General features: G+C 38.1%; 1 protein-coding gene across 2 annotated transcripts; it reads right to left on the reverse strand.

Moving 5' to 3' along the window:
- Positions 1 to 818: 818 nt before the first annotated feature.
- Positions 819 to 25,889, reverse strand: RPF2 (ribosome production factor 2 homolog). 2 transcript variants are annotated; one of them, XM_036414595.2, is made up of 10 exons: positions 25,771 to 25,889; positions 22,566 to 22,698; positions 20,309 to 20,346; positions 19,419 to 19,458; positions 16,830 to 16,911; positions 16,094 to 16,170; positions 11,612 to 11,711; positions 6,721 to 6,823; positions 1,803 to 1,947; positions 819 to 1,062 (listed from the first exon to the last, which is right to left on the reverse strand). In XM_036414595.2, exons 1-10 carry the CDS (start codon positions 25,791 to 25,793, stop codon positions 883 to 885), a joined length of 921 nt encoding a protein of 306 aa, XP_036270488.1. In that variant the 5' UTR covers positions 25,794 to 25,889; the 3' UTR covers positions 819 to 882. The 2 variants fall into 2 exon arrangements, with proteins under 2 accessions (XP_036270488.1, XP_036270490.1); XM_036414597.2 differs by lacking the exons at positions 16,094 to 16,170; positions 16,830 to 16,911.
- Positions 25,890 to 26,525: the final 636 nt, after the last annotated feature.

The raw sequence follows: 26,525 nt of genomic DNA on the forward strand, positions 1-26,525 counted from the left end.
GGTTTTAACTTCCATTTTAAAGCTTCTTTTAATCCTTTCCTGGTCCTACCCTTCTGGGGGATAGAGAGGCAAAATGACTATAAATAAGATAATCAGGTAATTAAAAACTGACCTGGGATTAGTTCTCCCCAGCTTTCCCCACCTCCCCATCTTTCTTGATTTGGGTAATAACATCTCTCCTTTGGATTGCGTTCAATACCAAAAAAATAAAATTTTAAAAATTAGCATTTAAGTTATAAAAAGGAACTAAATTTATTAAATCATATGTAGCCTGGTATTAGTATTAACATGCTACAAAAATTAGAAGGAGTTTGGTATTTAAAACAAACACAAAAACAAACCTGCTTTGCTCATCTAACAAATCCCAATGTTAAGTAAAACTTAAGACAGGCAGTTTATCACTTCCACTGAAATACACATTCTCCAATTTTATATATGTTGTGTCCTGAAGTTCAAAAACAAGTGACAAAATATACTTCCCTCAAAACCAGTGATATGGATAAGGTAGGCCTTACTGAGTGTGTGTACAGTTGTTTTGAATCAATTTTGCTTTTCATGGCTTTTATCTAAAGCTTAACTCAGAAATTCTCTCAGATACCATTGCTGTTATGGAGACCCCTCCTCACTCACCCACCCAGTGACATAGGGAACTTTGCAGGGCAGTGGATGGATGGAAACATACATAGAGAAAAATATGGCATACCAGAGTGTAATATCTAAAGTAAGATTATTACTGTTCATAATATATATAATATACTTTAGGTAAATTATGTTATAAAAATATACAAAATCTTGTAAAAAAGAAAATTAGAAATGACTGATGCTTGATAATTCTCTTTATGTCAACAGACTACAATGAAACCAGTTTTTGACTAAGTTCCATCAATTTTTTTTCATTCTCTTTGACTTTCTCTCCTGGTCTTCTGCTATCTTTTCCATAGGTCGCTTCTTCAGCCCCTTCATTTTTCTGGTTTGTAGTTTGCTTAGGTCTTGCTTCTGCATATGAATCCTTCCATAAGTTGTACCAAAAGTATCCTGGGAGATATTTTTCTTTTTCTTTGGCTATGGAAGAGAATATATATATTTAACGGTCTCTACTATCATGAACTAGCAAAAAATAAAATAAAATAAAAATCTAATATACAACTACATTACCAATTTCCACTAGTGAGCATCCCTTCAATGCTATAGTCTATAGTCCTTATCAACCTTTCTTCTCAAATTTAAGTGTACATAGAAATCACTTGCAGGTCTTGTTAAAATGCAGATTATAATTCAGTAAGTCTAGGGCAGGACCTGAGATTCAGTATTTCTAACAATTCCCTGGTAAATTGTCAGACCCCACACTCTGATGCCCAACATAACAGTCTACACTAACCTTTAACATGCATTGAGAGAATTTCCTGTGTTTAGCTTAAAGAATTGTTGCTATCATATCTTTATTGGCATTCCAGAGATGTCATCATTACTTGTCTTTTAAAACCATTCAAAAGCCAGAACACTTTTTATGCAAGCACATCCTGTGCTCTAATTCCCCAGTCTTCACAATACCCAAAAGGATTTTCCTTTTGGCTGAAAACTGGCAGCAACCTTGGCTACCAAAAAGTTCTTAGCCACACTCGATCCTGGTTTCTGCAACTTGTTTATTATCCTTTGTGGCTGGCTTATTTGCATCTTCCTTCTTTTCTTGGCTCTGGGAGTCTGATTTTATCTGTTATATTGATCTCTTTAGGTATGCCCTTTAATGTAGGCCACAAATCCTCTTTGGAAAGAGTGAAGTATACAATCCAACAGTAACGTACTTTGAGGGCTTTTGGCATTTTCATGGATAACTTATAAAGGTCATCTGAGGCCAGATGTGTCCTCCTCAGCACCAGGTCCAATGAAGGTCCCATCTCTTCCAATTCAATCCGTGGTGTTCTGCAACCAGACTTCTTCAACAGCAGCCTTCGTGAATAGGAAAAAGGAAATGTTGCTCCGACTTTGATAAACATCCTATCCCTACCCAATATCTTTGTCCAAGAAAATTACAGGCCCATAAAATGACGAGAGAAGAGGGAAGCATAGTTAGGAAAACCCAAGAGAGCAGCAAATACCAGGAAGTGCGTGTGCAAAAACTCATTACCAGCCTTTGGGCCTTAGGTGCGTCACATGCAGATAGCCTATACAGTCCACCCATGGGGGTGCATTTCTGGCCACAATAGGAGTCACAGTGATAAATACGCTGTATAAGACACAGCAATATACAACTAATTGAACAAAGCCAAAGAAGAGGGTATTGTAAGCTTAGGGTCCCTAGGCCTAGGATTTGTAAAGAGCTGAAATGTGGTGGTTGTTTTTTAAAACTATACTGACATTAAAAGATAAATAGATATTAAGAAGAAATGAATATAAAAAGATAAATGAATATTAGTATGGGACCTGAAGGGAGCAAACACAGGGAAAAAAGAGCCTAAGAGTCCTTAGGCAGCCATTCTCTTTATACGGTTCCAAGAGGAGAGAGAATGTCTGTCTCAGGCTCACTAAAGGGAAAATAGTTTTAGAAGCTAAAGTTGGCTGGTTTAAGGCATATTCCCAAAGAGCCAATACCAAGCATACAGGAGCAGCGATCATTTGTCATATCACACATACTTCTGCATTTGTATCCATATTTTCAGTACCTCCATATAAACCATATGTATAATGCTGAACTTATATCAAGATTAGTATCTTGGTGAACACATCAAGAAAAAATGTGTTCAGTTGACTACTTAAGAAATCAGGGAAATTACATAGAAATTTTCAATTAAAAGGTTTTCCACCACTGCCCTATTGCTGCTCAGGTGCCGCTCAGGTGATTGAGCACCACCCCATGCACTGAATGGCTGTTAGTTCCATCCCCCATCAGGGTACATGCCTGTGCTGTGGGCTTCATCTCTAGTTGGGGGTGTGCAAGAGGCAGCTGATCGATGTTTCTCTCTCTTCCTCTCTTTCTAAAAAATACCAAATCATCTGATTTCTCAACAGAAACTATGCAGGCCAGAAGGAAGTGGCAAGAAATATTCAAAGTGATAAATAGCAAGACCCTACAACCAAGATTACTCTATCCAGCAAACCTATCATTCAGAATTGAAGGGCAGATAAAGAGCTTCACAGATAAGAAAAAGCTAAAGGAGTTCATCATAGCCAAACCAGTATTATACGAAATGCTGAAGGGCATTCTTTAAAAAGAGGAAGAAGAAGAAAAAGGTAAAGATAAAAACTATGAACAACAAATATATATCTATCAATAAGTGAGTCTAAAAATTAAGTGAACAAAAAAATCAAATGAACAGAATAAACTGTTGAATATAATAGAATCAGGGGCATAGAAAGGGAGTGGACTGACAATTCTTGGGGGTAAGATGTGCGGGGTGTGTGTGTGTGTGTGTGTGTGTGCGCGCGCAGGAAGAGACTGGACAAAAATCATACACCTATGGATGAGCACAGTGGGGGGTGAGGGGTAAGAGCAGACAGTGGGGTGGGAACCGGGTGAAGGGAAGCTATGGGGGGGGGGGGGGAGGAATAATTTTAATAATCTGAACAATAAAGGTTTATTTAAAAAACTATAAATAAATAAATAAGGCCACAGGCATAAGATGGAAAGAGACATTAAATTCATGAGTGGAAGACAAGAACAGAACACGTGTTCTGATAGACAGAAATGTGTTGTACCAGAAAGCACTGAGCCTATATGAAGACTTCAGCAAGGGATTCCCTAAAACAAGTACACCAAACCATTTACTGCAAGTAAGGGGTAGTTACAGATTCAGGAATAGGTCTGGACTGAAAATATAAAAATTACTGGAGAGCCACATCTGTTCATGAAAAACTAACAAGTTGTGTGGGGCTCGCTGTGGGGTCGAGGCGGGCGGGCAGGCAGGCAATGGCGGGGGCAAAAAAAAAACAACAACTAACAAGTTGGAGAAGTTTATTAGGGTTCAATACTTACTATCCTTGGTTTTAGGCACCTACTTGGAGGATATTGGAACATGTGACCCATGGTTAAGGGGGGACTACTGTACACATTTTAATTCCAGGCTTTCCTATCTCCAACCAAATATCTATTGCCTAGAACTTTTATATCATATGCCTAACCTCAGATCTTAGCCTATAAGCTCTAAAGCAAAAGTGACAAGACCATACGGAGGGGAAAGGAGAGGGATAGAGAGTTAGAAGCATCGATCAACTTCCTCCTGCACACCCCCAACTGGGGATGTGCCTACAACCAAGGTACATGTTCTTGATCGGAATCGAACCTGGGACCCTTCAGTCCCCAGGCCAATGTTCTATCCACTGAGCCAAACCAGTTAGGGCAGTTCCTTCCTTTTCAAAGGGGCTCCAGCTATTAGACATGCTAATTGGTCATTTCCATATGCTTTTAAATATTATTTTCATACTTCTTGAGAAAGACTGGCATTACCACTCTTGTTCAAATCATAATTTCCTCATTGTTCTGCCTTGCATATCTCTCTCTTCTGCTGAGGTTCTGTTCTCCTTATTTAAACCTCCTGCCTAATAAGTTATATCTGCTTGTAAAAAAATAATAATAATAATAATAATAATAAGTTATATCTGCTTGTAAAGGCATGCTAACACTTCCTGTTTTGCTTACGTAAGACATAACCAATTTATTTATCCCCATAAGACATAACCAATGCCATTACAAAGACACATGTTGAAGTTATTAAAGATTTTGTTTCATACTAGGTGTACCGGTTAATAACGCAAATTTTTCAATAGATGGAGTTACACATACTGTTAATATATGTTGATATATATGCGATTTGATATGTATGCTATTTTGTTGTAATGACAAGCTTCAAAACTTCATATGTCTAATTTGATGAAGGTGTTCACATCATAGATATTTTTAAACTTAAAAATGTGGAATTTCGCCAAGACCGGTTTGGCTCAATGGATAGAGCATCAGCTTGAGGACTGAAGGGTCCCGGGTTCGATTACGGTCAAGGGCATGTACCTTGGTTGCGGGCATATCCCCAGTAGGGGGTGTGCAAGAGGCAGCTGATCAATGACTCTCTCTCATCAATGTTTCTAACTCTCTATCTCTCTCCCTTCCTCTCTGTATAAAATCAATAAAAAATATATTTTAAAAAAAAAATTGTGGAATTTTGTTCCAAAAAAAAAAGCATTTGCAGGAAGTTTTAATTCATTACTTTATTCTGAGGAAAAGTGCTGCTGAAAACTTCGGGAAGCTTATGGTGAACATGCTCTATCTCAAGATACTTGTGAACGCTGGTTTAAACGCTTTAAAAGTGATGATTTTGATGTGAAAGACAAAGACGTCCAGGTCAACAGAAAAAGTTTGAAGACCAACAACTACAAGCATTACTTGATGAAGATGTGTGTAAAACTCAAAACAACTTGCAGAAAGATTAAAACGTTGGTCAGCACACAATTTCCAATCATTGTTCACTATGAGAGATTTTTTCAGTTATTATTATTATTCATTTCATTTGTATCCTCATAGTCTCATTTAACATAAGTTTTCAAAAAAAATTTTATGTCAGTGATTATTCATCTTTTATTTCTTGTTCTCTAAGTAGGGGACACCAACTTTATAATAAAATATACTCTTAAAAGCTCCAAAATCAAATTGGGAAACTCAAATAACATGTTTAAGGGGCTTTCAAGTTTAACAAGCCAAAAATGATTATAAAATCCCTAATTATATTTTATAATCATGTGGACATTTTATTGCATTTGCTTCTATTATTGCTTAAAGGAAAAGAAAATGGAAAAACAAGTGGTGGTAGTATTAATCATATGGTAAGAACTGAATATCTCTAACTCAATACAGTTGAGACAAAGATGGAAATTACTAACAAAAGACATGAATATTTAGTTTCATTTGGATGCTCACTGGACATAAGCTGGTAAATCACTTATCAACACTAAGCTGCTGGCTTTCAGGAAGCCCTGCCAGGCCACAGTTCACATAAACATCACTCTGAAGTTGGTGTTCAAAGGCAGGCAGTCTGTCGGAGTCAATGTACTCTCTAGGAAAGTCCGGGCTCTATCAACTCAAAAGCACAACTGTACCATGTCAGTAAGCTTTTTAATAAAAACAAAATGGGCTTGGTCGGATTTAGACTGTGGTGGGCATAAGGGCAGAAAGCCTAGGCTGAAGAAAGAGGGTAAAATTAATACAGGCACTGAATCTTATTCAGACTCTATTTTATAGACTCAGGGTTTGATATCTGCTTTGATATCTGCCTAGGTCTTGGGGCTCTAAATCTAGTCAAGAAAATTAAGGAGATACTGCTTAAAGGTAGGGAGGGTCAAGACAGTATTAGTAGCCTGGCTGGTGTGGCTCAGTGTCAATCTATGAACCAGCTCATGGTTTGATTCCTGGTCAAGGCACAAGCCTGGGCAGCCAATCAATGGTTCTCTCTCCCTTCCTCTCTGAAATTAATAAAATGTATATATTTTTTAAAATACTGCATTAGTGCTCTAAGCTCAGAAGGAGTGTGGTGACAGGGCAACAGGGCCCTGGAAAAGCCGGCTTCAGACAGAAGTGAGCAGGAAGGATGACAAAATTAAGGCTCAGCACAGAGCGACCACAAGCTCTCTAAACACACGTTTGGCCCAACATCAATTCTACGTCTGAGCTCTAAAGAACAGTCACACTAAAACACTAACCATGGGAATTAACAAAAACATGCTAAGAAACACACTTACTTATAGCTTCGAAAGTAAATCTTCCCGTTCAGTGCAGTGAAGTGTAGGACATACTCTAAACCAGCCAGGCGTATATTTGATACTGTGGGGCCTCTGAAAAAATCTAAAAACACAGATTGTTAAAAAAAAGACTAACATTCTCTTTCTTTTCTAATGAAATCTTTATTGCTGCAAGTATTACATACTAGTATGTCCCCTTTTCCCCTCCTCCCAGTGACTACTCGTAACCTACCACCATCCCCATCCCAGGCCATCACCACCCTATCGTCTATGTTAGGGGTGTCGAACTCAATCAGAGAAGGGGCCAAAATCTAAAATCCAGCCTAAATCGCGGACCGAATGGTTTACTGAACAGTCATAAACTGTCATTGTGATGGAAACGCAGTGGAGTGCAGTGATGACAGCGCTGTGCGGGCCACATTGCAAGGCCTGGCGGGACGGATTTGGCCCGCGGGCCTTGTGTTTGACACATGTGGTCTATGTCATGGCTTATGCATTTATGCAAACAAGTTTTTCGGATGATCTCTTCCACCCACCCCGTACCCCCGCCTACCCTCTGAGATTCTACAGTCTGTTACATGCTTCTATAAGACTAACATGCTTTTAAAATTCAGTTATAAAGAGCTGCATTCTAAAAGCTTGGTTTTGTACCAATACTTTTCTAAAAAGATAAGATAGCATAAAGCTAATCCCTCAAAAATGTCTAACTGTTCCATCCAACCCTTCTACTAATCTCATGACTTTATTTTCTCTTTAGTTTATTAAGCCATTTTTATTTTTCAGTTTTGAAGTTCTTCCTCTAAATGCTCAGCATAGAAGTGTGTCATATTTACCACAGATATTAACAATCATAGCATAAAATTTTAACCTGTAAGACAGCAAATTTCTTTTTTTAAAAATTCTCACTCAAGGATATCATTCATATATATATATATATATATATATATATATATATATATATATATAATTGATTTTTTACAGAGAGAAAGAGAGAGGGATAGAGAGTTAGAAACATCGATGAGAGAGAATCATCCATCAGCTGCCTCCTGCTCACCCCCTACTGGGGATGTGCCTGCAACCAAGGTACATGCCCTTGATCGGTATCGAACCTGGGACCTTTCAGTCCGCAGGCTGACGCTCTATCCACTGAGCCAAACCAGTTTCAGCTCAAGGATATCTTTTACAATGATTTTTAGAGAGTGAAAGGAAGGGAGAAGGAGAGAAGAGAAACAGATGTGGGAGAGACACATTGATTGGTTGCTTCCTAAATGTGCCCTGATCAGGGCTGGGAAATCAAACCTGAAACCCAGGTACATACCCTTGACCAGGAATCAAACCCACAATCCCTCAGTAAAGAGGGTGGCATTCTATCTACTGAGTCATAGCAAATTTCTATAAAAGGCTATTAAAACAGTGACTGTTAAAAATCAAACGAGGGCCGAAGCCGGTTTTGCTCAGTGGTAGAGCGTCGGTCTGCAGACCGAAAGGTCCCAGGTTCGATTCCGGTCAGGGACATGTACATTGGTTGCGGGCACATCCCCGGTAGGGGGTGTGAAGGAGGCAGCTGGTCGATGTTTCTCTCTCATTGACATTTCTAGCTCTTTATCTCTCTACCTTCCTCTCTGTAAAAATTCAATAAAAAAATATATTAAAAAAAAAAATATATATATATAGGAAAAAAAATCAAACGAGGCTTTGTTTTATAGTGGAAGTGAACAAACAAGAAAATTCTAACAGGAAATCTCACTTATATGAACAAAGAATAACAAACTAAGTTGTTAAAGACAGGAAAGAACCAACATCAGTGATTAGACTGGTTTTTCCACAGATTGATAATCATACCACTGGGGCACTTAAGATAATTGTAAAGGACATATAGGCAGATATAGTTTACTATGTATTATTTACTTTATCATGTATCACTTTTCACTCATGGTAGGAATATAAAGTTTCTTTTTAAAAAGGGGAGTTAACTTAAAGAAAATCCCCAATAAACAGCACTATGGATACTAACTATACAGATTTAGCTAAAGTTACGAAGATAAGCACATGAATGAAAGAAGTCTGGAAAACAGCAATCAAGTTTGGTCCCTCCCTTTACTGCTCAGAGGAGTACAAATGGAAATATACGAATAATATTTAATAAGAAAAACCTGCCCGGCCGCATGGCTCAGTGGCTGAGCGTCAACCTATGAACCAGGAGGTCATGGTCACTTCGTCAGGGCACATGCCTAGGTTGCAGGCTTTATCCCAGTGTAAGTTGTGCAGAAGGCAGCCAATCAATTATTCTCTCTCATCATCAATGTTTCCATCTCTCTCCTCTCCTCTCTGAAATCAATAAAAATATTTTTTTTTTAAGAAAAACTTATACATAAGTTTACCCGGCTTAATTACTTAGGAAGAGCTGCCCGAACGCAGCTGATGGAGTAAACAGGAAATCTCACTCTCCCAATCTGTACTCCCCAGTATTTTTCTTCTCTTCCCATTAGGTCATAAGATGGAAATTATTTCCATGTGCAAGGACATATATATCTTTTTTATTTGCTTTTCTTTCCTTGTGGTTAACTAAAAAAAAACCCCACAGCACAAATGTGCATGCACTTGCCCTAACCGGTTTGGCTCAGTGGCTAGAGTGTTGGACCGCTGATTGAAGGGTCCAGGTTCAATTCCAGTCAAGGGCATGCACTTTGGTTGCAGGCTTGATCCCCATGAGGGGGTATGCAAAGGCAGCTGATAGGTTTCTATCTCATCAGTGTTTCTAACTCTCTATCCCTCTCTGGCAGGGGAGGGTGTGGGGAGGAGGGGGTAAAAGATCAATCGAAGGACTTGTATGCATCATGCATATAAGCATAACCAATGGACAGAGACACAAAGGGGGTTGGGGAAAGGTCAATGGGGGGGGGGGAAAGCCATATGTACTACTATTTATAACACTTTAAACAATTATATATATACATTTAAAAAATATATGCATAAACAAAAAATATGCATGCATATATATATATACACCACCCTTCCCTACTCTGCCAAACAAAAATTCCTCAGGAATACTTTTATCAACTGAGTATGTACTTTTTCAAGGTATTTGATTTATAAATTTTGATCATAATGAAAATTTGATCATAATGAACAGTTTTCACACCAAAACCTGACTCTCCTACAGTAGCCAAATTAATAAAGCCCCATTCCTTGTTGTGGAGGCAATACTAAAGTCAGAGTTGTTATGGGGAACAAGATAATGTATATTTCAGTCTCCGATGAAATAGCTTTTGTAATGCAAAACTTACAGGCAAATGTGTTTTTTCCATAAGTTTCTTTTTTTCTTAGTATGTCTTTTTAAATTGATTTGAGAGAGAGGGAGAGAGAGAAACAGCAACAGGCTGCCTCCAACACACTTCCTACTGGGAATCAAGCCAGCAACCTCTTGATGCATGGGATGACACTCAACCAACTGAGCCACACTGGCCAGAACTGTTTTCTCCATATGCTTTTAAGAATGAAAGGGCAGGGGAGAGGAGGAGGGAGAAGAAATGAAGGTAGAAAGTTTTTAGAGCACGAACCCTTACACACCACATACTAAAATTAATTCCAAGTGGATCATAAACCTAAATGTAAATCTAAAAATAAGCCTTTAAGAAGAAAATGTAAGAGAATAATCTTTGCAATCTTGGATAAGCAAACGTTTCTTAAACAAAACACAGTAAGGACATACCAGTAGAGGAAAAAAATTATAAGACTTCCCAAAAATGAAATACTTCTGCTCTTTGAAAGATATTGTTATAACAAAAAAAGGCAAGCCATAGAATGGAAGAAAAATATTCAAAGACTATATATATCTCACATAAGCATAAAATTTCTCTCTCTCCTCTCTCTCACACACACACTCCTACCTTATTATTCAATAACTAGAGGCCCAGTGCACGAAATTCATGCACAGGTTGGGTCCGTAGGCATGGCCAGCAATCAGGGCCAATGGGGCAGTCTGATTAGGGCTGGACCAGAGAGGAGGTGACAGTCGCCGGGCGGGATGAGAAAGGAATGGACACCTGACGCCAATGCCCTGCCACCTCGCAGTCCCCCCACCTCCCTCACCACCACGTGGGCGGGTGGCAGGCCAATTAGGGCCTGCTGTGGAGAGGGATGGAGCATGGGAGGTTGGGTCCCCTTGGGAAAGGGGCTGTGTCCGCTGCAACCCACCACCAGTTCCCCATTCCAGCCCAGGGCTGGCCAGAGGGAGGGACTGCAAGAGGTTGGCTGGCTTGGGGAGGTTGGCTGTGGGAGCACACTGACCACCAGGGGGCAGCTCCTGCATTGAGCATCTGTCCCCTAGGGGTCAGTGCACATCATAACAACAGGTTGTTCCAGTTGTTCCAGTAGCTTAGGTTTTTGTATATAGAGATAATAAGACTAAATACCGAATTTTAAAAAAACAAGCCAAGATTTGAATGCACACTTCACCAAATATATATGAATGGCCAATGAGCACATAAAAAGATGTTCAACATCATTAGTGATTAGAAAATGCAAATTAAAGTTACAATTATACCAATACTTTATTTTGTAGGTCTGACTTTGGAAACACGTTACTATCAGTATACAACACCCAATGGTCTACCAAGTATTGGCAAGTAGTGAAACAACAGGAGTTCTCATAAACCGCTAATGGAAATGTAAAATGGGATAATCTCATTGGAAAGCAGTTTGGCAGTTTCTTAAAATGTTAAACACAGACTATTCAAATCACTACCATTCTATTCCTAGCTATTTACCTAATAGAAATGAAAGTAAAAATCCTGTATAATAAAAGACTAATATGCAAATTGTCCCCTCAGGACAGTCTTATATTACCTACCTGGGCTACCCTACAGATATTAAATATTAAAACACTTACCAATAAGAAGACTTTTTAACCTTCTGTAGTCTTCTGTTACATCAAAATCATTACCAGCAAATATTAACATGGGTTTTGTTCCCTCGGGGCATTTACTATTCTATGAAAGGAAAAAATTTTACTATATAATTATCAAGTCTAAATTATTTATATGCTGATTTTAAAGTAACTGATACTTAATATGTAATTAATTTATTTTTAGATTTTCTAAACTGTCCTAAAACTATGTCTATGCATGCTAATTTTAGACTTAAAACCAGAGTTGGGATTTTTAAACTTAAGAGATTTTTATATTAAAAATAATTTTTCATCCTACTCTCTCACATTGCCAAATTAATATGTGGTCAAAGAATGATATAAACTACTTGTTAACATTATTCTATGCAAGAATAAAATAAAAATCTAAACTTGCTAAAAAACAAACAAACAAACAACAAAAAAAAAAACCCAACGTAGCCCTCTAATAGCCAGATTCAAAATAAACTAAATTTCTTTAAATTATTTGTCCTGCTGTGCCTTTCCTACTATATCACATAAACAATGTTTTTAAATGAAAGTTCAATTAAACTACCAACTAAACATTTACATGGGAACCAATAATTGTATACAAGCTATAGAAAATATGTGCTAATCCTTACTCAGCAGGGTTCAAGCTCTTACTGGAAAAATTACTTTGTCCAGTTCTGGATTTTTTATATCAAGAAGAATGTGATGTAAGTAATAAGAGGATTTACATTTAAAAGCCACTAAAGTGAAAGAAAATTAAATAGAAAAAAAAAATCTTTAACTGAAGGATTAATTTATAGAAGAAGGTAAATGGTTATTGGTCTGAGCTTCCTACTGATTCTAATACCACTCCTCTGATATCAATCAAGATTAGCCAAAACCGGTTTGGCTCACTGGTAGAGCTTCGGCCTGCGGACTGATATCAATCAAGATTATCCAAATTTAGCAGGAAAAAAAAATCCACAAAACAAAATAGGACAAAAAACAAATAAACATCCTCTGTTGTAGGATCAGAAGTCACCTGCTGCTTCCCTGTTCACCATGACCACTCTAGTTGGCATTCTCTGCTTCCAAATCCTGAGACTTAACTGTCTATACTTAGGAAATGTGCCTAAGCTGTCTGTCTGATCCAGGGCCTAAATGGACTTTCCAGATCCCAAGACTCCACTGTGCTCCATCTGTCCTACCTGACCCTCCTACTGTTACTCCTAGGTCCATGAGGGCTATTAAGTACTAAGAGAAACTGAGGCAAACCAAGTACAACTTTGGCTTTCAAACCATTCTGACCACAATGCATGGTAATAAAAAATATTATTTGAAGCCATGACCCAGTATACACATCATAAAAATATAACTAAACAAGTTATGTGAAACAGTACCTATCATGTAGATCGCTGATACTTTTCACAATGTGAAAACCCTGAACTAAGAAACTACAACAAAAGAGCTTTATTCCAATAGCCTGAAAGGTACTAAAATTCTAATATATAAATCTATGATATAGTATACTAAAAATACTATAATTGTGAAGTCCTTGAATAACCTTTTAAATTAAGTGTTTTTAAACAAAGATAAAAATTGAAAAATAATTCTTATAAATTACACACAAACTTTTCAAGTAAAATATTCCCAGGAAATTGTGACATATTTTATACTACTAACATAAAATCAATTAGCCTTAAATTTTAAACATCTCACTCATTAACGTTTATTTTATGCAGAAACACCACACCTAGCAGTTTGGCCATCTTAGAAAACAGGCACCTTGAATAATCACTCTATTCCCTGGTAGAGTCTAATCTAATGTTGCTTAAGAGTTAACATAGGAATGAGGCTTGGCAATTAGGCAAGTGAGAAAAGAAATACCTAGTGAAAATGCCTTAAAAATGAGGAGTCCGCCAAAGCCGGTTTGGCTCAGTGGAAGAGCGTCGGCCTGGGGACTGAAGGGTCCCGGGTTCGATTCCGGTCAAGGGCATGTACATTGGTTGCGGGCACATCCCCAGTGGGGGGTGTGCAGGAGGCAGCTGGTCGATGTTTCTCTCTCATCGACGTTTCTAACTCTCTATCCCTCTCAATTCCTCTCTGTGTAAAATCAATAAAATATATTTAAAAAAAAAAAAAAAAAAAAAAAAAAAAAAAAAAAAAATGAGGAGTCCGAGTAAAGGAAAACTAAATATGAAGACAAAGTAGAACAAAGAATGTAATCCAAAATAGACTAAAAATATAAGCTTGTAACCAAATAATGGGGTAAAAAGTGAAGGGCTGACTAACAGTCTGTGCAGGATTGCCAATATAAGCATACACTCAGCGATTAATGAATTTTGTAATTATTGATATGCTCCATGAATAAAAATTTAGTATTTAGTTTAAATGGTTCTTGTTAAGAATGACACCGGAGCCCTGGCTCAATGGTTAGAGCGTGGGCCCACAGACTAAAGGGTCACGGGCCTGACTGTCAGTAAAAGGGTGCCTCAGTTGCAGATTTGACCCCCAGCGCCAGTCAGGGCACATACGGGAGGCAACCAGTCAATGTTTCTCCCTCACATTGATAGCGCTCTCTCTCTCTCCCCTCCCCTCCCCTCCTTTCTCCCTTCCACTCTCTTCCTAAAAATCAATGGAAAAAATACCCTCGGGTGAGAATTTTTTTAAAAAAGGAGACCCAAAGCCCTGGCTGGAATTGGTCAATGGATAAGAGCGTCGAAGTCAGCCTGTGGACCGAAGGGGCCTGGGTTTCCCAGTGTGGAGAATACAGGAGGCAGCCAAACCATGATTCTCATCATTGATGTTTCTATCTCTCCCTTTTCCTTCTCTAAAAATCAATAAAATTATCCCTCACTGGGTTTGATTCTGATCAAGGGCATGTACCTTGGCTGCAGGCACATCCCCAGTGGGGGCTGTGCAGGAGGCAGCTGATCGATGTTTTTCTCTCATCGATGTTTCCAACTCTCTCTTCCCTCTCCTTCCTCTCTGTAAAAAGTCAATAAAATATATTTTAAAAATAAAATCAATAAAATTATATTTAGAAAAGAGTGAGACCTGAAAAACAAGTTGTGCTCCAGTTTACAAGCTGCACAGTGAGAGAAGTAGTTCTTTGCTTTGGAAGTGAAGTGGAAAGAGTAGAGGAGTTGGCGATAGCCAATGCTGAAGCCACTAACTGGTGACCAAGCCAGCAAGCTGGCAGGGGTGGCAAAGATAAATGGGGACATGCTGCTCAACTCCAGGGATTTGTGCGCATCCCCAAAAAGAGACTGTAAAAAGCGATGGTTTCCACCATAATAAAGCATCACCTTTTACACACTTTCCAAAATGCCTTTCAATGTGTTATTTTCAGTGATAAGCATTTTCACATATATTCTCTCACTGGTGTTGTTATACCTATTTAATACTTAATTGCAATTGAGGGTCAGGGAAGCAACTGACTGTATCAGGTCACAAATCACCTAAATGGCTATGGCAGGCCTCAAAGCCAAGTGTTCTGCCTCTAAATCCAATCTCAGGCCACTGTTCTACACCATACCTGAAGACACTGGATTAGCTAAGGAGGATCTGGTAAGAGCCTTTTCTCAAACCCACAGGAAACCTGGAAGGCATGTCCTCTTTAGAGAGGAGGTTGGGGAAACTATTTGTTATATTTTTGCTATAATTCTTTCAGTATATCATGACCATCAAAGCAAAAACTGAGAATTATCTAACTTCCAATTACAAACTCCAATATCCTTTCTTCCAAAGTCCTTGAGTCCTAACTGGTTAAACATTTACTATATATCTGACTCTAAGTCACCAATGGAATTCCTCTCAGCTTCAATCTTTAAATCTCTACGATAGGGAAAATAATTTCAGCCTTCCAAGGGTAGCTATGAGGTCTAAGTAAATCATGTATTTGATGGACTAGAATAAGCCAAGAAGCAGAGTTCTGAGGGGACAGACGCCCAATTTGGACCCAGGAGCTGAAGTAGGATGGCAAGAGTTCTCTTGCCTCTCTAAGACTATTTAATATTTTCTGTTTTTCAATCCCATTCAAATAAAAGAGACACAAAGATGCAAGTCCTTAAGGGGAGGACTTAAATAGCAATTTGTTAGCAAGGAACCAAAATACTGTAGGACCAGTTAAAGCTTCCTAGGTTTGGAACAGGGCTCACTTTGAAAATGCTAGTATTTCTGTATTCTATAAAATAGATGCTGTGATAATGCACAGAGAGGAGACAGCATTTAAACCAGGGGCGTAGACAAGAGTTAGTAACCACTTTAAAGGCTAATTACTAGAAGACCCACGTGTGTTATATAATATAAATATATTCCACTGTTTAAAGTAAAGGTAAAATGAAATTGTACTTTTATCTTAGACCACACTAGTATAAAAACAAAGTTCTTTCTTACTTAAGCTACCAAACTATTATCAACATTCTTCACCACAAGATGTCACTATTGCCCAAGAGAAACATTACAAAATATTTCTTATTTTTATCAGTATCTTACCTTAATATCTTTTAGAGAGACAAATTTTTCAATACCTAATTCAATCATATCTAGCACATGGTAGTCATACATACGACCTAGAAGGAAAACACATTTTTTTGAGCATTATTTTTCCCAAACAGCTTATCTTCAATGTTCAAAACATCCCAATATTGGCCTCTTTTCTTTCTTCTTATACCCTTGAAACATGTCTCTCTTTAAATTTTCAAGGCTACCTAGGATAGATTGTTGCAATCTTAGTTCTGGAAAGGATCTTTTACAGAAGAATAAATAAACACCCACAGAGGGTTTGCTTGCTTAAGCCACTGAACATGCCAGATGGTCTCAAAACAGCCAGGCAAAAAAAAAAAAAAAAGCCAGACAAAGGTTTGTTTTTTCAAATATGTCCATTAAACAGATATTTATTAGGAAAGGGTTAATCTATGCAGCTAAAAATACTACTTTGTTGTGTTTTGTTTTGTTTTTTTTCCTAACTCTAATACTGACTTAGGATTTATATATAAGACTGACTTCGGATTTATATTAGAAAAAAATCTACAGCTTGAGGTAGGGTAATATTTATATGCCCATTCTTTCTTTACCTGAAGACTGGCAGACAAAACATTTTTATTCAAAACTACATGGGAAAAATACTAGTGTAGAACTTACTAGTTACTCCTGAATCCTCAACATCATCAATTAACTGTCACAGAAGTGACTCTATAAATACAAATACTAAAAAGTAAATGACACTTACCTATTACTAGATTATTTGGTCGCTTCTTATTATGGGAGCCAAACATAAATAAAGAACAATCTGACTTCTTTGAAAAAAATTCCTATAAAACCAAAAAAATCCCATTTAATCAATGAATATTAAATATAAGAAACAAGAATTATGCCTCTGAACTAAAAAAAAGTGTATCAGTTTTGTGTTTTGTTTTGTTTTTCAGTAGAAGTTAATGGAGATTTAACGAACTATATGAAAATAAACAAATTAAAAGGACTTTATTTCTACATTTAACTTCAAATTTTCTGATTTTGGGGATTGTAGGGGAAAGATGTTAAGTTCAAAACTAAAAATGAATAAAAACTGCAGAAACTGGTTTGGCTCAGCAGTAGAGTGTCGGTCTGTGGACTGAAAGGTCCCAGGTTCGATTCTGGTCAAGGGCATGTATATTGCTTGGGGGCACATCCCCGGTAGGGGGTGTGCAAGAGGCAGCTGGTTGATGTTTCTCTCATCGACGTTTCTAGCTCTCTATCTCTCTCCCTTCCTCTCTGTAAAAAATCAATAAAATATATATTTAAAAAAAAAAATATATATATATATATATATGTATGTATATAAACTATTAGGTTAATAAATAGAGACCATTTATATTTTTAGCTAGTATGCAGTTATTTTGAAATAGCACACTGAGTATTTCATTTGCTAAAGAAATGCCTTTACTCACAGGACATTACTACTATCATCAATCAGAATGGTGATTTTAGGTATTTATAATTGGACTCATGAGCTTACAATGTATATATCTACTTTCCATTACAACTTCATCCACACAGGAATCTTGCCCTACATTCTCCGCACTTACCCAGCTGTGACTAGTTCCCTTTTGTGTACCGGCAAGGGCTGACTGACAAACCTATGTTGCTCCTGCCAGGAAGAAATTCTCTCTCCCATTTGACTCTCCAAAATATTGACTTCATTACAGATTTGAGAGGAGTGGACAATTATCCTAGACAGCTCCTTTTATACTGACTGATATACACGCTCACTACATCTCATAGTTTGACTGATTACTGAGATGCCTAATCTCAGCACAAAAATTACATTCACTGTGGTCTAGTATTGTTGAGAAACCTTCTTAATGACAAAACATTAAAGAACAGATAAACTATCATAATCCTCAACCTGTTTTTTTAAGTATAAAGGGCTTTTATTATTTGTAACATAGGCACAATTATTTGAAGTTAATAAATTTTTATTTAAGGAATTTCACATGTTCTGAGTCCTTCCACTGCCTTAGTTCCTACTAAATTTGAGTCTTAATTCCTTTTTTGTGCACAGTCCTGTTGTCATTCCAGTCAGTCCACAATCCTTCTAGTTGAGCTTCTTTGATCTACATTTGAATATGGACATACTGCAAAAACTCTCGCCTATGATCATTGAGAACCAATTTCTCCAACAATTTACTTTGGGGCCATGGTTAGGGTCTGAGCAGATGGATCTGCCTGGTTTTTTCATTTCAGACACCCTCTAAACATTAAATTCAAATCATCTTCACTCCTAAGCTATCACCCCCTAGAACAGTAAAGATCTTCGGGATATACAAAGTACCTAAGATTAAAAAAATTAGATTACTAGGTCTTTCACAGTTTTAGCAGCTGTCTTGTAATTCCTTCCCACAGATCTAACACACAGTTCTGTGAATAAAGGAAGCAACATGTATTTACTCTATGCGGCGTTTCCAACGATCTCAACTTTTCTTTATTGGTTATAAGACTCCCTAAGATGTGGGCCCCTACTTTCATTATCATCCATTCCAGTATTTATTACCTATCCACTCCCCATGTGGAGGATGGAGTCAGAAAGTCCAGGAATTCTAGCTCGGGCATTTTCAGTGGGATCTGGTCACCTTTCTGAGAATTACTCTTATCATGAATACATCAGGGACAGTTAACACCTCCTGCAAAAATCTGCAAGGACTACATGATTTGTCAGATGTGACAGTACCTTATACTATGTCTGAAACAAAGGTGTTCAAAAGTGTTTTTTTTAAAGGCCAAGTCAATAAAATGCATTCTTAAAATATTTCTTAATATTCTTATATTATGACTAACACCCCAAGATTTCCATAATTACCTTTAATATACATATAATACCGCTATTACTCTTCTCCACAAAACCCACTTTTTGGTAAAATTCTAAAGCAAGGGTTGTCAAATTATGAGCAAAAGGCTAGAGGGTGAATATTTAAGGATCTTTATAGCAATTCAAGTAGAGTTCCTTGTTCAAAAAACACCCAAAGTCAGATTTTTAAAAAATCAAACTTGCTTTATAAAAATATTCATAACAAGCTTCTTTTGACAATCCATGAATTATGCACTTAAAATGTAATTACATTTTTAAAAATTCTATCAACAGACTGGCAAGAAGTTAATATGTACTCGGTATAGTGAAATGTATTCTCATAGACATATTTGAGTATAATAGTCTTATTTCCCCTCCAATTACATCAAAATTCTCTCATATAGGATGATTTCTAATTTTAAAAACTCATCTATGAGTACCAAATAAATAAGTCTGAGTAATCACAGCATCTCTTAAATCAATTTTCATACTTACCAATGATGTCTGATCCTCAAATGGTCTTGTAATATTTTTCCTAGAAATATTTTTTAAAAGGTGAGACTAAATTTAATAATCTTAGTAAGTAATTTGCCCATGACAATTAACATATAAGCAAATAAAATTTTACATTCAGTTGATCAAAAAAAAGAAGCTAGACAGATATTCATGCAAATATGTGTCAGGCACTGTTCTAGGAGCTAGAGGTACTATAATATCTCAAGAGTCTATAATCTGTCTTGCTTTTTCTGGATCTTACATTCTAGTGGAAATTTTAAACAATTTCAAAAAATAATAACTGACAAACCCTTGATTGCATCCTTGCCCTGGGATTGGGCCAGTGGCAGCTATCACTCAATGGTACAGAGAAATTGTTCTGTAGCATCATATTCTCATTGTGTCTTTCTCCTGTTTTAACCTTAGGCTCTCTTCCTTTTCATCCTTTGATATATATATAAAAAAATAATAATAATAACTGACAAAAATAAAATAGGGTATTGTGTCAGTGTGAAAAGTGGAAAATTTGAGCTGAGACCTGAAAAATGAAAAGTTAGCCATAGAAAAGTTTTCAGGTTAAGAATACTGCAGGAGCCTGCCTGGCTGGTGTGGCTCAGTGGTTGAGCATTAACCTAGGAATCAGGTCAGGTTTTGATTCTCAGTCAGGGCACATGCTTGGATTTCGGGCTTGATCTCCAGCTGGGGGAATTACAGGAGTAGCAGATCAATGATTTTCTCTCATTCCAGTAAAGGGCACATTCCCGAGTTGCAGGCTCGATCCCCATCAATGAATCTCTCCCATCATTGATGTTTCTATCTCTCTCTCCCTCGCCCTTCCTCTCTGAAAATAATAAAAATATATTTTTTTTAAAAAAGAAATTATGACTTACTTTTTATACAGAACGCCATATGGTTTTTTCAATGCATACTGTAAAAGAAAATAATTTAAGGATTTCAAAACAAAACACTTTCTTTCTGTAGAGCAGAGGTAAAAATAAAGCATTAAAACAGTCATTATACAGGATTATTCTAGTCCCTAAATCTTATTCTGATGTCTTCTGCTTGGCTACTTTTTGATCACTTATAACAACTTTTAACATAAGCTTAATATTCTAATTTAGACTGACCCATCCTAATTACAATTTTCTATGCCCTTTCAATAGTCTACCCAAGTTAATTGGCTCTCTTTATTTCTTTAAATTCTACTACAGTACGTTCTTTCCAGGCAAATAATTTGAGAGTAGAAAGAAGAGCAGAAAAAAAAAAAAAAAATCCTATCAGGAAATACTGATAAAATTGAAATAATACCTGGAGATAAGAGAACTGAGAAAGTCATAATGATGACAATCAGAATACTATCGGGTTAGAACATAGCCCTTTAAAAAGCTCCCATTAAAAAGAAAATGGAAAAGTTCCTGTTAGCCCTAGCTGGTTTGGTTTGGTGGTTAGAGAGTCAGCCCTCAGACTAGTTCTATTCCAGTCAGGGACATGTATCTCAATTGCAAATGCTAACTGGAGGCAACCAGTTTATGTGTCTATCTCACTTTGATGTTTCTTTCTCTCTGTCTCTCCCTCTCTCTTCTACTCTAAGAAACTCACCAGCAAAATTTATGTTTGTAAGCCCTAACACTTATGATTCTTGACCACTTTTCCCTGCCTTAGTGGAACAGACATTACTACCCATTCAAGAGTTATCAGTATGAGTGTTAACTACTGTAATAATCTGCAATATTGTGCTGTTCTTAGAGATTACTTAAATATTAGGTCATTGTGTTGAAAGGATTTGGAAAGGACCCAATGAGCAGTAACCCATTAACACAATGACATTCAGATTCCTGAACTGACCGTTGTAGTTAAACAAGCACAAGCAGTTTAGTCAAGTTTAAGATCTATTCAATTATTACTTACTTGATTTAATGCAAAGAATCTATCTGTTGTGCTCAAGGCACAACATCCATAGAGATTATGCCTTTCATTCACTGTTAAACATTTACTGAATATTTATTGAGCACCTACTATGTGCCTGAACACTGGGCTAGACATCAAGCTATAGAGGTACATAAAGTTTTTAACTTCACTATCTAAATTATATGTCTTAAACTGAACATATCACTTTCCCCACCACCCCCTAAAATATGCTCCACATGATACATTTTTAAATTGGCATTATTGCTCATCAGACATCCAAGCCAGAAACCTGGTTGAGTTTTACTCTTACTCATGCCCAAAATCTTCTATTTTCAACATCTATTCTCTCTGATCATCTCTTTTTCATTGCCACCACAGGATTCCAAATGCTCTTTTTTTGGTGACAGCAAAGACTTCAATAGTTTCTGACATTTGCTTCAACCCTCTCTAGTAAAGTTGATTAAAAGGATCATCTCTCTTAAAATCTTTCAATGGTTCCACTGGTCCACTTAGCTTTCAGAATAAAGCTCAAACTACATGTTATTATTTTATCCTGCCTATTCTAGTTTCATCTAGCCCACTCCTGTTTTGCCATCCCAATTTTTGTAGTTCCCCAATCATCATATTCCTTCACACTTCTTTGAACAAGCTTTTTCTCAGCTTTGAAAGCCATTCTCCTGCCTCCTCGATCTTGTTCCAACTCTGCTTCCCATCCCACCCTGGGCATGGTTCTAGAATTTTTACTTGTCTGTCTCCCACTAAGCTCACTGAAGAGAGCTTAGTGTTTTATGTAACTACTAGAGGCCCGATGCACGAAATTCGTGCAAGGGGTTCGGCCCTCACAGCCCCAGTTTCACCCAGAAGGTCGTTTGGCTATCAGGTCTAATTAGCATATTATAGTTTCATTATTATAGATAGATTAATCCCCAGCATCTAACATAACTGGTGTTGGTGAAGGAATATATACACTTTACAAATTAGATCAGTATATTCCTTAAATGTAAATAAACCAAACTTTAGTAATTGAAACCAGCTGCTTTAAGGAAAACCAGTATTCAGTGCTTTGGCAAGGCAAATAACCTCCAAATTGAGCTTTTCTTTAATGTTAATCATCTTTAAGGCTAACTTATCCATGTATTTATTTGGACACCAAACGGTGTCTGGGCTGACTTCAACACTCTACCTGAGATATTCCGGCCAGGGCTCAAAACTATTTTAAATATAAGTATATATACATACCACATCTTTAAGTACTTGTGTGACTGCTGAATTTGCATTTCCCCCTTTAATAAGCATGGCATTTTTAATATTTTCACTGAGTTTCGGTTCTCTCTTCTCAAGGAATCTCTTGGCCCTTTTCGTCTTGGGCTTTCTGTTCAGAAAAATCACAATTTATAACAACTTAAAACATTTTCCTATTATAATCTATAACTTGACTAAGGTGCAAAATCTTAAAAATCAAAAGAAACATTACATGACATTTATCAGTTAGGATTCCACCTTTAAACAAAATCTCATTTTTTAGGGAAATAATTGGTAAATAAATAAATAAATAAATAAATAAAAAAAATATATATATATATATATATATATATATATATTCATTTATTAATGTTAAATAAGTTAATTTTATTAGCTTTTGTTCTTTTTTAAAAATTAAATAATTATGTTTGAAAGTATTACTTATGTCCCTTTTCCCCCATTTACCCGTTCTAGCCCGTTTCCACCGCCCTGGTTTTGTTTGTTTTTTAAAGGCATTCATTTTAATATTTCCAGCATTCCTTTTTTTAAATATATTTAATTTATTTTTTAAAAATATATTTTATTGATTTTGTACAGAGAGGAAGGGAGAGAGATAGAGAGTTAGAAACATCGATGAGAGAGTCATCGATCAGCTGCCTCTTGCACACCCCCTACTGGGGATATGCCCGCAATGCCCTTGACTGGAATCGAACCCGGGCCCCTTCAGTCCCCAAGCCGACGCTCTATCCATTGAGCCAAACCGGTTTCAGCTAAATATATTTTATTGATTTTTTTCAGAGAGGAAGAGAGAGGGATAGAGGGTCAGAAACATCGATGAGAGAAAATCATCAATCAGCTGCCTCTTGCAACCCCCTCACCAGGGATGTGCCTGCAACCAAGGTACATGCCCTTGACCGGAATAGAACCTGGGACCTTTCAGTCCACAAGCTGATGCTCTATCCACTGAGCCAAACAGGTTTCGGCCCAGCATTCTTTTATTACTACTTCTATCAAAACTTTTCTTATTATTGCCGAAGCTGGTTTGGCTCAGTGGTAGAGCATCGGTCTGTGGACTGAAAGGTCCTGGGTTCGATTCCGGTCAAGGGCATGTACCTTGGTTGCAGGCACATCCCTGGTAGGGGTTGTGCAAGAGGCAGCTGGTCGATGTTATTCTCTCATCGACGTTTCTAGCTCTCTCTCTCTCTCCCTTCCTCTCTGTAAAAAATCAATAAAATATATATTTAAAAAAAAAAACTTTTCTTATTAAAGGTGAAAGAGGGGCTCAAGTGAATACTGTTGCTATTTTTACTCCATTTCTTTTTCAATATTAAAACAGTCAAACTATAACTTGTAACCTAACACAAAGAATTGCACACCAACTGCTGGTAAACGTGTGGGCTGTTACTACATACAAGGAGGCTAATCATTGCATATCTTTCCTCCAGGTTTAAGACCACAATACCTGCCAGGAAGTATACATTATCCCACTTCAACTTCACTACTGAAATGTCACACGTTACAGTCACCAAAGGGAAATGATTAACACTTTTATAGAGTCACTCTATTAAGGCTTAATCTTCACCAAGACCCTATGAGACAAGTACAATTATAATCTTCAATTTATAAATGAGGCAAGTTGGCCCAGGAGGTAGTCTGCCCAGAGTCACACAGCTTATAAGTAGGCAACTTCAAAATGAGTTAGATTTTAAAACTCATCTAGACCAATCACCCTGCAAAATACAAAGGGAAAACAAATCCATTATTCTGATTTTATAATGTGACATAAGTAGAATGCTTTTATACTTTTCTGTTCAGAAAAGGGGCTTCTCCTCTGCTTCCACTACAGTGAGATCTTGCTTTCCTTACAGTTCTCTGCAATCTACTGAAAGAATTCCTCCTCTCACCGAAACCAGTTTGGTTCAATGGACAGAGCGTCGGCTTGAGGACTGAAAGGTCCCAGGTTCGATTCCAGTCAAGGGCATGTACCTTGGTTGTGGGCACATCTTCAGTGGGGGGTGTGCAAGAGGCAGCTGATGAATGATTCTCTCTCATCGATGTTTCTAACTCTCTATCCCTCTCTCTTCCTCTCTGTAAAAAAATCAATAAAATATATTTTTTTAAAATAGAAGAAAAAAAAAAAAAAGAATTCCTCCTCTCTTTACAGTTAAAGACTCCAGGCCCATGGAGTCTTCGGGAAGGAGGAACACACTTCCGTTTACCATGCATATTTTAAAAATTCTCCTCCAGCTAAATGTCAAGCACGTATAAAGCTTCTAATATTCTACTGGTTGATAACAACATACACGTTATTTATTAAATCAAATCAAGAGTTATTTGGTGTGTCTATATAGCAATATAAATGCTATATGCTCTACATTCAGTGTGGACTGTTACTTCTCATTAACCAGCAAGAACTTAAGAAACACCTTTTATGTTTTATTTGCTACTTGTCCCCCAATCAGACTGTAAACTAGTCTTACTCATCTTTGCTGTCCCCAAACCTAGAAGTATATGCATTTAAGAAGCCTCTACGTTAATGACTAAAAGAAAAATTTTTTGTTGACATGTTAACCCAGGTAAATTGTAAGAAAACCACAGCAAATAATAGCAGGGCTATGTAAGAGACCAACAAATACTGTTCCCATGGATCTAAAACAGACATCACTCGTGATAACTCAGAAGTATACGAGAGTGAGAGGACAAGACGCCAATGAGCATTTTTACGTGCTGCAGCAAAGGCTTTGCATACATTCTCGCAAATAATCCCCACAGTTCAACGGGGTATGAATATTTTAGAACGTGAGACTTAGGGAAATCAAGTGGCCCAATGTCACAACGCTTCAGCTGGCGCGCCCGGCTTGTCATCTGGATCTGTCAGACTCGGAGGCCCGTGCTCGGCACCCCGCTTCTCCCCCCTCGCTCGCACGTCGGAAAGCAGAGCCTTGCCAACCCGCTAGGACACAAAGCGGCGACCCCTCTGTGCCACCTCCGCCCGCTAGGACACGGCGGGCTCCCCGCTCCCCGCCGGGCACCACCCGGGAGACCAGAGCTAGCGGGCGGATCGGCCTCGGCGCGGCCCCCGGGGCAGCGGAGTGAGGATGGAGAGGGGTACCGGAAGCGGGGTGCAGGGGCCACAGCACCCCGCCCTCCGCAGGGGCCCCTCTGCCCTGCGCTCCCCGCAGCAGGGAGCCGGCGAACTTACACAACCCGATCCAGAGCGTCCATCGCTACCGCACCCGGAGCTGCGCGAACACACGTGGATCGTGTGATTACTGTAAGACAGGTGGGTGCCCGGAAGAGGCGGGACCGGAACCTGCTGTGACGTCACTTCCCACGGCCGCCGCGCCGTGGATGCCGGGAGGCGCTGGCGGCCTTTGGGGGCGGAGTCGCGGTGTTTGCTTGGTGGCGGGGTTTGGCGGCGCTGCCGTCCCGGGAACTAAAGCTCTAAGTCACAAGGCGTCTAGCAGCTTCACGTGCAGACCTGTGCATGTAGCCTGAGCCACATATTCGGGGCGCAGGTGTTATTCCTCTAGGGACCCCTCAGGGGCTCAGGTGGTCACTAAAAATATCAATGTGAAATGTGCGCTATTGACTCCACTGTGAGATCAGTGAGACGAGTCTAACTACCTGCCACATGGAAGGTGTGCATAAAATCATACTGCTGATTATGATTTTTCCCCAAATATGAACATACCATTAAATTTGCCGCTGTAAAGTAGTAATTTCAGTGGTTTTTTAGTATACACAAAAGGATGTACAACCATCACCACTATCTGAATCCAGAGTTATCTTCCCAAAAGGAAACGCCCACTTTTGTAAGCCAGTGGCACTCTCCCTTTTCCCCTCCTGCCATCCTCTAGCAACCAGCAATCTATATCTCCATGGATTTGCATCAATGGATTCATATAGTAATATGCAGCCTTTGTGTATGGTTTGTTTCATTTTGCATGATCATGT

The sequence above is a fragment of the Pipistrellus kuhlii genome, unplaced genomic scaffold, assembly GCF_014108245.1.
Source record: "Pipistrellus kuhlii isolate mPipKuh1 unplaced genomic scaffold, mPipKuh1.p scaffold_m20_p_5, whole genome shotgun sequence".
NCBI lineage: Eukaryota > Metazoa > Chordata > Mammalia > Chiroptera > Vespertilionidae > Pipistrellus > Pipistrellus kuhlii.